This window comes from Paramormyrops kingsleyae, chromosome 15 (genome assembly GCF_048594095.1).
Source record: "Paramormyrops kingsleyae isolate MSU_618 chromosome 15, PKINGS_0.4, whole genome shotgun sequence".
NCBI lineage: Eukaryota > Metazoa > Chordata > Actinopteri > Osteoglossiformes > Mormyridae > Paramormyrops > Paramormyrops kingsleyae.
In genome coordinates, this window is record NC_132811.1 from 14651595 (window position 1) to 14667859 (window position 16265).

Here is a 16265-nt window from a genome sequence, read left to right on the forward strand (position 1 = left end):
TACATATAATATAGTAATGAATGATTGAACTTTTTAACTCATTTGAAATCTATAATGTAGATTAAAAATAGTGTATATATATATATACACACACAACCACATATCTTCTTCTAGCATTTCAATTAACTGCATTTTTCTATTCATCCAGAATAGCAAAAAAAAAATCTGTTTTCTGGCTGTGTACGTATTATTTTAAAGGCGATTGTCTCCAGTTGTAACAAAGTGTCAGAAGTTTCAGTCACTGTTAAAATCCTTAAAATCTCATGCACTGCTGCCACTCACTGCATATACTGTATATTTCACCCATAATTATATTTCTGTTTGATTTTTGATCGATTTGTTCGATGTAAACAATTACACGACCATCACAAAGTCATGAATTCAGGCATAAATCTCAGCCGATGGGTACATGCAGTTATGGGCTTAAAGTTCTTTTCTCAGAGCAAGTATCACAGACTTTTATCTCATTATTAAGGATTATTTTATAAGTAATTTGGTAAAATATAATTCAACCAAAGTCAACCCATACACAGCTGGATTGTGGTGCGTTATATAAACCACATAGGCTATCAAACAACAGGAGGTTAATGTGTGTATACACTATATATATTTGTGTCCTGTTGTGAATTTGCTATTCTTATTATAAAAATGCCATTCCCCTACTGACAGAGATCTGGATTAAGGGAAGTTGTTTTAGGTCTGTTGTTTTGATGAGATCTCACACTGGAGGAAGTTCTCACGTTTGTTTCTACATCTATGTGAATCTCTTTTCAAAGCCTTCAGTCTGCTTTGTTTCTGTCGGCTATCAGCTGATTGTGTCTTTTGCAGAGACTTAGGAAGAGTCAGACAGTCACAGTCTCTCTCTCTCTCTTGGCACGTGGGGCCAGTTAAAAGGGTCTCTGTTGCCATCTTATAGAGGTCAAAATAACAGGTGGTCTTATTTTTAGCATTGTGTGGCTCCTAGGAAATTAGGCTAAAGCCACGGATACTTAGCATACACTAAGTGCCCTTAACAGGGTTGTTTCCATGATAATTTGTTCCTTTTTTTCACATCTTTCCACTAACCTGCTGAAATTCAGCTTTTTTCATTCTCCACACAGACTCAGAGTCAGAGGTGAATGGTCTTTTATAGACTCCCAACAACTTTTTCTCTATATTACATCAAGAAACTTCATGGCTTCTAGGTTTTAAGCTTCCGTAAACAAAGAAAAGACTCTGGAACTCAAGTCCTTATCTATCTAAATTGAAAGACACAGATGAGAGAAGTGTCCAAGGGCCGCTAGAATATATCTGTTTGTGTGACCCCCATCTTCCTCTCAGCACGCTTGCATTCACCCAGCTGACTCCACTTAGAACTCCGTCAAGACAATTAGTCAAATGAGTGTCAGTTGGGCTTCATTAACTGAAGAGTCTGCGTGAGTTTGCTGTTCAGTTGCCAACCCTGGGCTTCACACCGGTGTGCAAAAGTCTAGGGAAATTTTTATATTTTGTATGAAACTAATATTGCAGTTGGCTTCAGATGAGCAATACGATGTCAGAGGTGAGAACAGGAAGGGCTAAATGTGAAATTCTACAATAAGGTGCTTGGGGGACAGTGTGTGGCTCGGTGGGGTGAACCTTTGTACCTGTGATCAGAAGGTCACCGGTTCAGGCCAGGCCTCAGCTGAATAGCCCCCCCCCCCCCCCCACCCCTAACTCCATGGACACGACTGCAGGTGGCTGTACTTTGCTGCCAAGCTTGTGTTCACCTATATATGTCCCTGTGTGTCATGGTGAGCCAGATGGGGTATGTGCAAAGAGAATTTTCCCCACAGGGATCAATAATGTGTCATTATGATTATTGGTGCCTTTGGCAGCGATCTGCTGTTGTGGGTGAGAGAAGACGGGGGACCAACAGTTACAATAAAATAGAACAAAGAGCTACCATTGTCAAAACGAAAAGCCAAAATAAGGCCCACTGACGAGGCTTTGTTTTCAGCATTAGCATGCTAGCCAGAACGCTGAGCAGTGATGCAGGTGGACGTCTGTGCAGGGACATAATAATAATCATCACCTGCCACCCAATGGGCTCTGGCGTCGTTGCGCTATAAATAAAAGGTAATTGACACCGGCTGTATACCCGAATTGGCGTTAAGTTACGTTCAGACAGATCGCCTATGCGGATCACCTGGCGTTCCGCAACAGCACACTCCCTGAAATGTGCCGACTTCGGAACCTGGACCGTTTTCAGAACACCAGCCCAGTGCTAGTGTGTCTAGCATCTGCATAGGCAGGACTCCGGAACCCGGGCTTTAATGGCTTCGTGTCGACTCCCCTCAGCCCCGGCCTCTCGCTGAAAGCTTATTGGCATGGTTCGGTATCACCGAGCCTCAAAATGTTCATCAAATTCGGTGCCATGATGTCGCACACAAAGCTGTAGATAAAGTGAAAATTTAATCAGTTACCACCCTGAAGCGCGCATTACGTCCTGCCAGAGATGATTATTATGAGAAACCCTCGTCTGTTGCAGTCATTGTTGGTGTGTCTGGCTGCCAGTGGAGTCGTACCAGGACATGAATAGCAACAAGTAACTTCATAGAACATAAATAGTGTTTTTATCCTGGGTCCGGGGTGCTATCTCCATGTTTATGATAGTCCACATTCTATCAGTGGGTTTTTTAAAGCTTATGCCAGTATATAAATGTCACAAAAGTAATAAATGTAGCTGTTTTTAAAGTAGTTGTAAAACACAGTAAACTTTCCGTGCCACTCAAAATATTTCAGGTATATAATTCAGAACCTGCCGGCATCCTGGATATTTTTTAAACATATATTTTCTTAATTCAAATTGCTGGCCTCACATTTTAATTTCTTAACTTTTTCTGTTGTTTTTCTGTTTCAGAACATTGAACTGAAAGTGGAAGTGGAGAGTCTGAAGCAGGAGTTACAGGAGAAACAACAGCTACTTGATAATGCACTGTAAGCAATGTGTTTGTTATTATTTTTTGTATGAAAAACAATTTTATCATCAAAATATTGTCATTTTGTCTGCAACAACTCCACATAAAGGTCCTATAGCTGACATTCAGAAATGTCAGGTACTCAGTCTGCAGTGTCACTGTATGGAAGTCTTTAAGTGCCCATTTGTGCCGGTGATACGTCCCCTTCCGATACTGGCCCACATACAGACTGGGGCTCGCCTTTCAGGGGTGGCCACACGAGGGTCAGCGATGGTGCTCTTAGCTTGACACGCCTTAAGGGCACAGCTGACAATGCTGGCAGCTCTTTCGGGGCTGGAACCCGATACCTCCTCACATAAAGCCCTGCTGGAGGCGGCAGTGAACTGGAGGGTGTGACACTTGTGAGAACCACCACATGCAGCCCTCTGGGGCCTCATAGGTTTGGGTAGCTGAGTGGCTAAGTTACAGTAAGTGTGGCCTCACACCTCCAGGGTTGTAGGATCCAATCCCATGCTTGTCTTTTTATTATTATTAAGGTTACACAGTGGCTGAGAGGGAATCAGTGTGGTCTCACACCTCCAGGGTTGTAGGATCCAATCCCATGCTTGTCTTTTTATTATTATTAAGGTTGCACAGTGGCTGAGAGGGAATCAGTGTGGTCTCACACCTCCAGGGTTGTAGGATCCAATCCCATGCTTGTCTTTTTATTGTTATTAAGGTTGCATAGTGGCTGAGTGGGAATCAGTGTGGCCTCACACCTGCAGGGTTGTAGGTTCTAATCTCATGCTCATTTCTTTATTATTATTAAGGTTGCACAGTGGCTGAGTGGGAATCAGTGTGGCCTCACACCTCCAGGGTTGTAGGTTCTAATCTCATGCTCATTTCTTTATTATTATTAAGGTTGCACAGTGGCTGAGTGGGAATCAGTGTGGCCTCACACCTCCAGGGGTGTAGGTTCCAATCCTATGCTCATTATTATTATTACAGCCGCACAATGGCTCAGTTCTGTAGTCCTGTGGCCTCATACATTCTGGGTTGTGCGTTTGGTTCCTGGCTCAATGTGTGTGTGGAGTCTTCTGGATCATCTGGTTTTCTCTCCACAGTTGCAAAACTGTGTAAATGTTTTGGAGTTCCCCATTGTAGGTCAGTGTATGCCTTGTGATGGACTGGAGTCCAGTCCAAGTTGTGTTTTGCGGGATAGGCTCCATGCTCACCACAACCCTGCACTGGATAGAGGTTTGGCCCTTAGATGTGTTTTGTGAAGGTATTTTAAGGAGCTCTTCATTCACCACATTCTTTATGTTACACTACTCCTGCTTTTGAAAGTGAAATTCAGAGGTCATAGGTAAGGCCTCCGACACCCTTCATGTACAGATTAGCCCCTGAGTGAGCTAGTCGCGTCGGCACTGTTGCACTGCTGGACACCAGTGCATGAGCGCCAGTCAGGGGCAGCAGCTGTTGAAAGGTGAGCCCCCTGACACCACTGCCAAGAAGCTGCCCTGAAAATCACTCTCACTTCGTCGTATCCGGTGCCCGGGCAGCGGGATCACAGAATACCGTCAGGCTAACCCAGTGACATGCACGGCCAGAAGTAAAATGCCCGAAACTACATTGTCACTCCATTGGCAGCCGGTGCTAAAACCGCAGCCTAACGCTAACTTTATTCTTATCTCCCTTTCAGTTTCTTCCATTAATTGTCAGCTGTTCTTCGATTTCTGCTGCATTGTATGATATAGCCCCCCCCCCCCACCCCCATTAATGGAGACCTGTTAGGGGTGTATTTCAGTTAGTTGAACAGCTGTGCTACCTGATGCACCAAGGCCAGGACTTGTGCTCCCAAAAGTAACTGTTCTGAGCAGTTATGGCGTTTTGCATAATTGACATGTAGTGAATAATACATGAGAGAGTTTTATTTTTCAAAAGGAAAATATGTGCATTATTTATTAACTTACAAGAATATTCTACATTCAGATTTTTGTTGTTATATATGCGTGCTATTAGGGTGTGATTCAGTATCCATTCTGGACTGAAACCCATAACCTTTTGGGCTGAAGCGTACAGCTAAAAACCACATCCACACATATCCATGGTCCCAGTTGAAGTATTTTTTTTAATATTACATATTCATGCCTCATGCTGTTCTCTGATAGGTCCACGGTAGAGAGCCTGACCAATCACAATGAGGTGGAGTTACAGCGGCGATGTGAGGAGAGGCAGCAGGAGATCGACCACATGCAGGAGATCCTGCAGACCAAGATCCAGCTCCTGCAAGAAGTATGACTCTCTCCCAAGTTTATTCTTCAGAGTATAGCGGCCAGAGTATAGTTTACTATACTTACTCAAAATGACATATGTATTTCTAGTTCACTCTGTGTGCAGACTTTGCATTATACCCTGTAAATACTAACACTAAAAAACAACTCTTACATTATGTACCCATGAGTGAATCTGTTTTGAGGTGGTGTTACTGGTTCGGTGGTTCACACTCAGGTTTTACACCTCCAGGGTCATGGATTCACCCCCACTATGTGTGTAGAGTTTGCATGTTCTCTCCATGCTTTGCACATGTACTCCTGTTTGCCCCACATGTGCACATGTGTCTTTAAGTAGCCTTTAGCATGTGGGTGCATGTATGAGTGTGTCCCCTCCAATGGACTGGTGTCCCCCTGCCTTGTGCCCTGTGCATTCTGGGACAGATCCTATACTCTTATATCCTGTATTTGTTATGGAAGAGAGACGCATAAAACTTTGCGTTGGTTCTGTTAACCAGTTTATTTCCAATGTCTGGGAGTCACCATTCTTACTCCTGCGCTGCACCATGACGATTTCCTCACCACACCAATCTCGTGAACGCAGGAAGCCAACCTGGCACGTAGCGAGGCAGAGAAGATAGCCACCGTGGCGGAGTCTGAGTCACAGCGGTGCCTGGCCCTGGAGAGGAAGATGAAGGAGGCCCAAGAGGAGATGCAGGTTTCCCCTGGGACCTCCCTGCTCGACAGATTGACCGAAAAGGACAAGTAAGGAACTTTGGCATTATGGGTTATAAAGGAGCTAAAACCACCGAAACCAGCTTAAAACCTGAACCAGAAAACAAATAAGAAAAAAGTGATACCTGCTGGTATAAGCATGTATGATATTTTAGTCTTCGTGATGTCGACATCTTACGGTTGTCAAACGGTTAGCTAGCGGGGAGGGTAAACTTTTGAAGTCTATAAATACGTGGAATATTACAGACTGAAAGCGTCGGCTGCTTGCTGGTCTTGCCGCCCTTCAATTCTGCGGCTGACCACAGCCCTAGTGCTCCCATTGACAGACAGCGATGCACAGGACAGGGACAGCGGGGGACACTCCTCAGGGCAGGACCCAGAGTGTGTGCTCCCGTTGACAGACAGCGATACACAGGACAGGGACAGCGGGGGACACTCCTCAGGGCAGGACCCAGAGTGTGTGCTCCCGTTGACAGACAGCGATACACAGGACAGGGACAGCGGGGGACACTCCTCAGGGCAGGACCCAGAGTGTGTGCTCCCATTGACAGACAGCGATACACAGGACAGGGACAGCGGGGGACACTCCTCAGGGCAGGACCCAGAGTGTGTGCTCCCGTTGACAGACAGCGATACACAGGACAGGGACAGCGGGGGACACTCCTCAGGGCAGGACCCAGAGTGTGTGCTCCCATTGACAGACAGTGATACACAGGACAGGGACAGCGGGGGACACTCCTCAGGGTAGGACCCATACAGTGTGCTCCCGTTGACAGACAGCGATACATAGGACAGGGACACAAGAGAGCTGAGGTAAAAATATGGGACCTCGATGGGTCAGGACGCTGTGCCTGTAATCTGAAGATTGCAAGTTCAAAACCCACGGTCGGCAAGCTGGTTTTGGTTGGACCCTTGACCAAGGCTTTTAACCTCCAGTTGCTCCAGGGTCTGGCTGGCCCTTCGTCCTCAAATGTGTGTCACTTAGAGTAAAAGCATCTGCTAAATGAATAAATGTACCAAAGAAAACAAAGATTATCACGCTTCACGGCCTGAAAACGGCTAAATCTACACTGCTGGAATTTTGCTGGTGACAGGAGAGAGTGGAGCTTGGACTGTTTACCAATCCTCCATACCCCGCAGGGTGATCGAGGAGCTGACTCAGGCCCTGCACTCCAAGGAGGCCCTGGCTGAACAGCTGGCAGAGGAAAAGGCCTCCCTGCAGGGGCGCGTGGACCAGCTGGAGGACGAGGTGCAGGACCTCTCAGACTCCCTGCAGCAGAAGGAGCAGGACGCTGAGGTGGGCCAGGGCCAGAAACACGCCTGTCGGCATTAACACTCATCATGGTCACCGTTCATTGATACAATCCGTGGCAACTGGAGCCAGGATACCTCTCTTCTTCACTTCAGTTATTACAATTGATGTTACAGACTAGCCAAGATAAATCCCATGGTATTCCTGCTCTCATCTATCCATTCAGCATCCATCTTCTTCACATTCAGTTCTGTTCACAATTGGCTCATTGTGGATTTATTGGTGCATTGTGTTGCTGTTGAGAAATGGCCTATGCCATGTTGTGAGTGAAATGCCAGTATGTGACTTAATGCTCAGCTCACCAGAGTCATGTTTTATATATATATATATATATATTTTATTTTTTAAATGCATGTATGTAAGCCTAACACAACCACGCCATACGAAAACCTTTTTTCCAGCATCGATATGTGAATACCATGAATATCTGATTTTCTGTTATTTATGAGTGCTGTTTTATTAATCCTCATTGATTAATCTCATTAAATTGCATGATAATCTATATGAAAAAGGAGTTTAAAATGTTGTTGTTTTTGAACAAAGAGGCGGCATTCTGCAAACCCGGCATTGTATAAACGTCTCCTCCCTGCTTGCAGTTTTTCCAGGACGAACTGGGCCGGGAGAAACTGCGCATTCAGCAACAGATGCAGGTATGTGGGTCGAATCCTAATGACCAGCCCCGACTACTGTCCTCCCGCCACATCCTTCTCAGTGATGTGCAGCTAGAGCTCGCCCTCTACTGGAAGTCATCTCACACTGCATCTGGGCGGTAAAAGTATGTACCAGTGGCTGTGCCAAGCCCTGTGGTGTCATATAACATGTCACGCTTTAAATGGAGTCAGACATCAAAATGTTAGTATTCAAAGCTCAGAACCTCACCACAACGCAACATTTAAATACATTTACATTTAAAACCAAACAAATAGCTCTAATGTAATTTCACATATATTCTTTTTTTAGAAACGCATTTCATACCATGCAACAGGAGGCTGGTTACTGCCGTTTATATTTTTGTGACGCTGTTTCTATTTAATCACGCTGTGTTTTTAAATTCCCTACTCGCGTATCAAGTTCTCTTTCTGCGATAATAGCTGCTCTTCTTTTACTTCTTGTGTTTCTTAAACACGGCCGACCTCTCCCGGCCCCTATAGTAGTTCCGACTTTAAAATCCCGTTCTTAAGAAATTCCTAATTGCTAGGGAAGGAGATGCAAATCTTGTTCCTTCTGCTCCAGCCCGAGTCCATATCTTCAGCAAAGATCTTCAAATACCTTCAGTAGCTTCACACCCGCTGTTCCTGTTTGGGTTTCCTTGCTGAGTGCTGTTGACTTATTAAACAAACACAGAGGACTGAAAAATGACACAGTACATATATGTATTTGACTAATATACAACAATTTTTAAGGATTTTTCTTTTAATTTTAATTCATGAATGACAAAGCTGGAATGTTCCTTTCATACTTTAACTTATTCATATGTAAATTGTATTTCATTGTCTTCAGATTACAAAAAGCTTTGTGTATACCTGTGAGAAGATCAGTGCTACATATTATCAATTCACGCTACACGCTGCGCGCGCAGTGCTACATGCTACATGCTACACGCTGCGCGCGCAGTGCTACATGCTACATGCTACAGTCAGTGTCTCCTGGGAGTAAAAAACATTTCATTTATTTAACAGCAACATTCATTTGGGAATCCTGAATATGTTATATATGTATGGAGTTTGTAAGTGGGAAAGTAGTCGTCCACCAATCAGAGGCCCCAGCCTCTGCGTGGGCTTGTCAGGTGACTCGCTGATTTCTCTCATTCTTCACTTTCTAACAGACTAATGATGTGAGCTTGTTAACTGCCGTGGCTTATTGGCCAAAGCATGAAAATCTGCCTTTGATTGTGTGATACCTCTTTTTCACAGCGTCCCATTAGCTTAACTCTAACTACTCTACGCTGTAAGTCCCCCCCCCCCCCCCCCAAAAAAAAAAAAACCTTTACAATTTCTGGATTCAACATCCCTGGTTTTCCAAACAGAAATTGCTGTAAACTCTTCATTAGCCACCAAAAAAGGCTTAATTTTTAAATGTTTCTGTGTCTTATTATTATTTTATTGTTTTTATTTGAAAAGGTTTTTAGAAGGCAATGTGAAATATTTCAGTTTTGTCCAGCAGACACATATTAATGTGCTACAGTGACTTGTATATGTGTAAAGTCATTCTAAGTATGTTGTTTCTGGCATCATTTCCAGTGCCAGACCTAGCAAATTACTTTGAATACAATGGAATTTTATTCATTGTCCTCATTGTTGAAAAGTTAAGCAGTATTGTCATTGCCCTGTTTGGTTTTTAGAGCTTTGGTGGCCGGTTGGTCTTGTTAATCTTTAACCATATGTAGACAGCAAAATCTCAGTGTTCTTATTCACTGCAAATAATAGATGAGAAACAGAATTATTTAGAAGTAGAAGCTGATGGGTTAATCCATTATGCTGTGAGGGGGAAATTTCATCAGTCATGTCATGGAACCGCTGTTCCTGTAGGCCTGACATAAGACTGAAAGCAGCAATGGAATGACTAGAATTTAGGCCCGAGATACTTTGGAATTTAATGCAAAAAGCACGGGGTGCTGTGTTTGACGGTAACAAGAAATCATGGTAGCCCGTGTCTTCATGATAAGTTACTAGTTTTGCATTTCTGTAGTTTAATTATATTTTTTGTTACTCTGGATAAAGGTATCACTCAAAAGAAACATGAGGCAAATGCAGATGCATAGAAGGTGTCAGGAAATAACACATTTAAAAGTACACAATGAGATTGTAACAGTAGAGAGAACAAAAGGAAGCTTTGGAGTCTTCAGTCAGATCGTCATGGGGCTTCCACAGCTCATCGTCGACTTTGTGAAGAGAGATTCGGAAATCATCCAGGATCATTTGGGGAAATGGCAGGTTTTTTTTTTTTAACATAACAAAGCAGCCTTGTAATAATGTGATTCCCTCCCCCATTTCTGAACATTCTAGAACAGCAAAGGTTCAAAAAGTCAAGCAACTAAGACAAAAATAATGAATGTCCTTAGGCATGGATATGAGTTTTACTCACATAATTCTTTGAGTTTGAGCTCTGGGACCAGCACCCACCCCTGAGTGTGCGTGGCTCCATAATCACTGTTATCTGTCTCATGAAATGGCCTTTAGTGACGCCTCTCTACAAAGCTTGTGACGTGCAGCGACCCCCCCTCAAACACACACTTATATGCACTGAAAGTCTAAATCGCGACCTTGTGATTAGACACCCCATTCCTGCCGGCCATTGTATTACAAAGACATTAGCACAACATGATGCTAGACTTATGGTCTTTAAGTGAAAACCTTAGTGGGACAGGTCTGACTCCCACCATCTAAGTTGTTTGGAAGGTTCACAGTGAGGAGCGCCGCTTTTCTTATGATAACAGTCATTTTCACAGTGCAGTTCCCTGTCATGGTTGTAAAAACATGTTTTGTATCTGAAATAACATAAGCAAAAATGATTGTTCTGTGTGAATTGATAAAATGAAATCCCATAGAGAAACCAAATTTCAAATTGAGAAATATATTTAGGTTCAGTATTAACTATGTTTTATTAGTTAAAGTCACAGTGTAGTTTTACTGCAAAATGCTTGTTCGATATATCCATCCATCGATCCATCCACCTTTGAAATTCTTATCCAGTCTTAGGCAGGACTGATCCCAGGCCTTATCCCATAATATTATAATATTATGATCCCATAATTAATAATAATAATTATTATTATTATTATTATATGAAGAAGAAGAATATGAACACGAAAAAGAAGATATCATAATAGTACACATAATAGAATAACAGGAAGGAGGAAAATTTAAAAATTTATTATAATTTATAGTCTTTATTGGTAAATTGACATTTTGAACTACGCCGAGGCCATTTATATTCTTATATTTTGAAATTTTGTAATGAGAACGTATGGAGAACGAGCCTTGAATATTTTAGAACATTTACGCCGCGCTACAGCCGAAAAATTAAAGGGGAGTCAGGAGACGCCGAATAGACGGCGGAATATGCAGGATGACCGCTTAGGACGGACTGTGGAAGTACAGGCGGTTACAGTGTTTTTCTGGGTCATTTTTTCAGCTCACCGCGACCGACACGGATTATTGAACGCATTTATTTTTAATATAAACATGTGATGCGGTGATAGTGATGAAGGTCCCTTTTGGGGCGGAGATGATATGATGCCGAAGTTGGGCGGCTGGTACGGCAGCGTCCCCCCTCGGCGCGGTGATGGTACGCTCCGCGGGAGCTTCGTTACAATGTTGCCACATCACTGCCGCCTGATAGCCGCTTTCTCCCCCGTATGTAAATGTCAGCCTGCTCTTCCTCTGTCTCTGCTGGCGGAAGCAAATCACGAAACCGCGGTTTGGCAGGACGTCGGCACTTTTTAAAAGATATATAATGCCGCGAACGAGAGAGACGGGATCCTGTGTGCGCTTCGGTGCAGGACTCGCCCTTCTGAGGCGAACCTGACCAGACGCGTTTTCTCGGGATCGGCAGCGATGAAGCCAGCACGCCACGTTTGTTTGTCATCGGGACATGGACTGTCATTCGAGCCTGTTAAAACGAAGATCTCTGTTTCTTTTTTCGTTTTGGGTTCTGCATGACAAGCGATTCGATACGATCTAGCCTAACCAACAATATAAGGGGCTTGTTGACCAAGGATTTCGTCGGTGTACATATGTATTTTATTTAATTTATTGTTAAATCGGTACAGCAATGGTGGCTTTTACAGTGCCGAAATATGACATGGCTTCTGGCCCGTAACGGCCGGCGCTGCATAGCGTTACGTAGATGCTGATCCTGCCTTGAGGGTCGCCGTCTCGGATGCTGATGCACGGCGCCTTAATCTACCCGTTTGCTCTATATACATGACTCGTTTTACTGTACGTTAGGAATTTAATATTATTTATTTATATATTTATTACTTCGGTGGTTAGATAACTGCCTGCTGGTGATTTTGCACTGAAAATTTGAGAACAGAGTTGACAGGCTGGTTTATTATTATATGTTTTTTTTTTTAATTTTCTGTACCGTAAGCTGAATATTGATTGTATTTTATTAGTCCCGAAGCCTACTGAAAGCAGACGCTTTATCATTTTGCACATTTATAAACTTATCTCTGGGGGAAAGCCTTGAGAGATCAGTCCTCAGCCCTGATGTTAGACGGCAGGATGAAGGAGCTGTGCCGGATCTGTGCCCGCGAGCTCTGCGGGAACCAGCGGCGCTGGATCTTCCACCCAGCCTCCAAGCTGAACCTCCAGGTGCTGCTGTCCCACGTGCTGGGCCACGACCTGACCCGCGACGGCCGTCCGGAGTTCGCCTGCGGCAAGTGCGCCTTCATGCTGGAGCGCATGTACCGCTTCGACACGGTGATCGCCCGCGTAGAGGCGCTGTCCATCGAGCGCCTCCAGAGGCTGCTTCTGGAGAAGGAGCGCCTGAGACAGGGCATCGGAAACCTCTACATGAAGACCAATGGCGAGGAGCCCAGGGCGGAGCCCCATTGCCCTGGGGGGCCCGGAGACTGCACTGTGGACATGTCTGACCTCCCCGACGCCAAATACAGTGCCCTGCTACAGGAGGACTTTGCCTACTCTGCGTATGAATCCTGGGCTGAAGATGAGGAACAGACACTGGAAGCTCACCACCACTGCCACGTGTCTGAGAGCTCGGGGTACCGGTCCCGGCGGTGCAGGGGGTGCGCCGCCCTGCGTGTGGCTGACTCGGACTACGAGGCCGTCTGCCGCGTGCCCCGCAAGCTGGCTAGGAGCATCTCCTGCGGCCCGTCCACCCGGTACTCCCTGAGCGTGTTGGACAGCGAGCGCAGCGACGAACCGCTGCCTGCATTGACGCCCATGACGGAGGGCAAGGCCGCCGCGGACGATGGCAGTCCGGAGGGTATGAGCCCCGCGTCGTCCGTGGAGTCCCTGGAGGTGCCTGCTCGGGAGGAGGAGCTGGAGGGGGAGGCCGGGGAGGAGCTGAAGTCTGATTCCCCCGTCGACGAGCGGGCCGGGACCTTCGGCAAGCTGGCACTGGCCTTCAGGCTGGTGAAGGACTTTGAGTACCGGCCTGTGCAGAGTCCACGTGGAAGCAGGCTTCCCGTCCTGGTGAAGCACGTCAGCCCCGAGAGCAATGGCAAGATGGCCGACGTGGAGCTCCGGGTGCAGTGTGGCAGGTGCTGTGGGCCGCCCTCGCGCTCCCCCCCTCGCCTCCACCTGGAGCTGCCTCTGGAGATGCCGCAGCTGGAAGACCTGTGGCAGGACGTCCACGCAGAGTACATGCCCTTCCGCTTACGGAAGGTACCGGAAGCCAGCGATTGTTAGTCCTCTGTCTCTCACTCTCACACTAGTACCATCAAGCCTAGAGGGGGATTCAGTCAGCTTATGGAATCTGATTTTACCCCAGATGTCAAGCTTACAACCATGCCTGTCAATTTTACTTCACCTGTATTACGAATCGACAGGAAACTCATTGTTTTTCCTCATTTGTGGAGGAGGCTCGTGCTTTATACAAGCTCAGTTCATCACCCTTCAGTTTGCACCTTGCTTTGATATATTATTTTAGGAAATCACCAAATTTGACATATGAATCATGTGTTTCATGTTCGGTGGATAGGCAGCACCCATTAGGATGATGGTAATTCATTGTTGATATTCTTCTCAATGGTCCCCAAGGAGAATGCGTTTAGCTCAGTGACAGGGATATCGCTATGGAAACGGTTGTTGTGTTTGAAACTGCGAGTACATCCGACATCCTGTTCCTTTTTCTCCCTCTCACTTATCGACTTATTTTGTTTACATCGAGCTGGTTGCTATGGGGATACCAGCCCTTTTTCTCGCTCCATACCTGAGCTGATCTGAAGGTCGCCAAATGGTGTAGCTGTGATGTAACACTGGATGCTGTTACTTCATAGGAGGCTTTAATTTTTTATTTTTATTTTTTTAAATCTGGGGTGGGGGTTAATGTAGCCATTGGACCTTCCAGAAGCTACGTGTGCGCTCACATCAAATCTTAGCTTCACTGCACAATTACAATAACATCTCTCTCTGTGGTTCATTATCTGCAGTCTGTCCACACAGTAATAGATGCTGCACTCCATGCTTGCAGTAACCCTGTGCTGGAAAAGCAATTGCAAGTTAGGTGGATGGATGGAGGGATGGATGGATGGATAGTTAAAATGATGGTGCTCTATTCATGTAAACATTCCCACTTTTACATAAGCTCTCTTCCTAGCCTTGTTTTGTCACCGTTCCTGACCTAACCGTTTGTCTTTTTTCTCTCTTTTTTTTGTAGAATAGAGTAGAATTTATTCTCTAGCATAGTCTGTCGTCACCGGGATTTGATGTTGCCCTAATTTCACAGCTGGCCTGGATGGACTGCAATAGTGTTCAGTGTTTTATTTTATTTATTTTTTTTAGATCAAATTTCTATGGTCAGTGTGGGCAGCACATTATATATGACAGAGTGTGGTGGGGAAAAAACAATGGAGTTTTAAAACTTTAATGGAATATTGTGAGCCCCTTTAAGCAGAAATATTCCAAAAAAAAAAAAAGTCAGTGGCCTGTTAATACCAGGGAAAGTGACCCACTCCGGTTGAAAGAAGCTGAAACTTACTAGGATTCCCATATCCTCTCAGTAGGGGGGGGGGGGGTGTTCCCTTGGATGTCAACATGAAAACAGGAAGTGTCAGTTGCTAGCATAGCCAGTATCTGTCAGGCATTGGGATTTAATTTTCCGCACAGGACCGAATGTGATTAGGATTTCGGAAACAATCTGCTGCTGATTAGGGATGTGGACGGCTGGATCGTATGTTGTGCTAGGAACTCACTGTTTGAGTGTTGTCGTCGTCCCCCCCCCCCCCCTTATTGCCCGATTACAAACTCTGGTTAGCTGCCAGTCCCACTGGGCCTGTTTTACCCTTTAATTTCCATCAATGATACTCATTCCCCAAATCCTTTCTACATTGGTGTTTACTGTCGTCTACCACCCCCCCCCAAGACACTATTTTGACCGGCTCTTCCTTTCGGGCTACATTATATTAATTTAGCCGACTCTCTTATCCGTGTGCGACATACAGTTGAAAAAATAGAGGCATCCAGTCCCTGGAGAAACTGGGACTAAGGGCCTGTCAGAAAAAGAGTACCGATTTGTACCTTTGCTTGTCACTGGGTCTGTACCCTCAAGGGTCTGCCAATTGTACCCTTAGCTGTAGGTAAATGTACCTTTTAAGATACAGAAATTGACTCTGAGGATCATTTTTGTACCATTAGAGGTATATAAATGTTGTTTGCACCTTGGGGATGTTCCTCAGAGTCCATTTCTGTACCTTAAATTAGACTAAAAGGTACATTTGCCTACAGCTAGAGTACAAGTGGCAGACGATTGGGGGCACAGGCCCAGTGACAAGCAAAGGTTTTTCTGACAGTGGTGAAATCAGTCTGCCAACCAGGGCAGTTGGACCGGTGACCTCCGGATCATGGGTACCGGAGCCACAGCACCCCCAGTCCTGGACCTGACGCATTGACGCTGTGTTTCTCTGCCTTCAGAGCCTGATCGAGGAGCAGCAGACCCAGCTGAACCAGTACGAATGTGCAGCTGGCCAGTGTGTGAGTGAACTGCAGAAGGCCCAACTGCAGGTCCAGTCACTGCAGGCCCGGATCCACAAGAGCGAGGTCGGCAACAAGGTGGGCCCCACTGGCGCTGACCCAGAATCCTCAGTTAGGTTGAATATTACTCAAAAAAGGCGCTACCTGACGGTGACCTGGCAGCCATGAACGGGAAGGGTGGCATGAATCGGGTGCAGCTTTTCACAGCGGCGCGTTTCTGCCCAGCAGAAGCTGCAGGAGAAGCTGTGCGAGATGGAGTCTGAGCTGCGGTCTGTGAGGCAGGCCTCCCAGCAGCAGGAGCGTACCATCCAGGGCCTGAAGGAGACGGCCGGAACCAAAGACAGAGAGGTGGGGGGGGGGGTTACCG

At 45.5% G+C, this 16265-nt stretch overlaps 1 protein-coding gene across 11 annotated transcripts in view; it reads left to right on the forward strand.

Annotated features, from left to right (window-relative positions):
- The window catches only part of pde4dip (phosphodiesterase 4D interacting protein), a 65728-nt gene that overhangs the window by 21771 nt on the left and 27692 nt on the right, over positions 1–16265 (forward strand). For 4 of the 11 annotated variants that reach the window (XM_023804492.2, XM_023804493.2, XM_023804500.2 and 1 more), the window contains exons 1-3: positions 11503–13591; positions 15839–15976; positions 16127–16246. In XM_023804492.2, coding sequence (XP_023660260.1) covers positions 12452–13591; positions 15839–15976; positions 16127–16246 — 1398 coding nt within the window. In that variant the 5' untranslated portion in view covers positions 11503–12451. Of the gene's footprint in view, positions 1–2881; positions 2959–5089; positions 5214–5795; positions 5957–7066; positions 7224–7834; positions 7889–11501; positions 13592–15838; positions 15977–16126; positions 16247–16265 lie in introns of those variants that run through there. The other 7 variants (XM_023804494.2, XM_023804495.2, XM_023804496.2 and 4 more) reach the window with 4 other exon arrangements.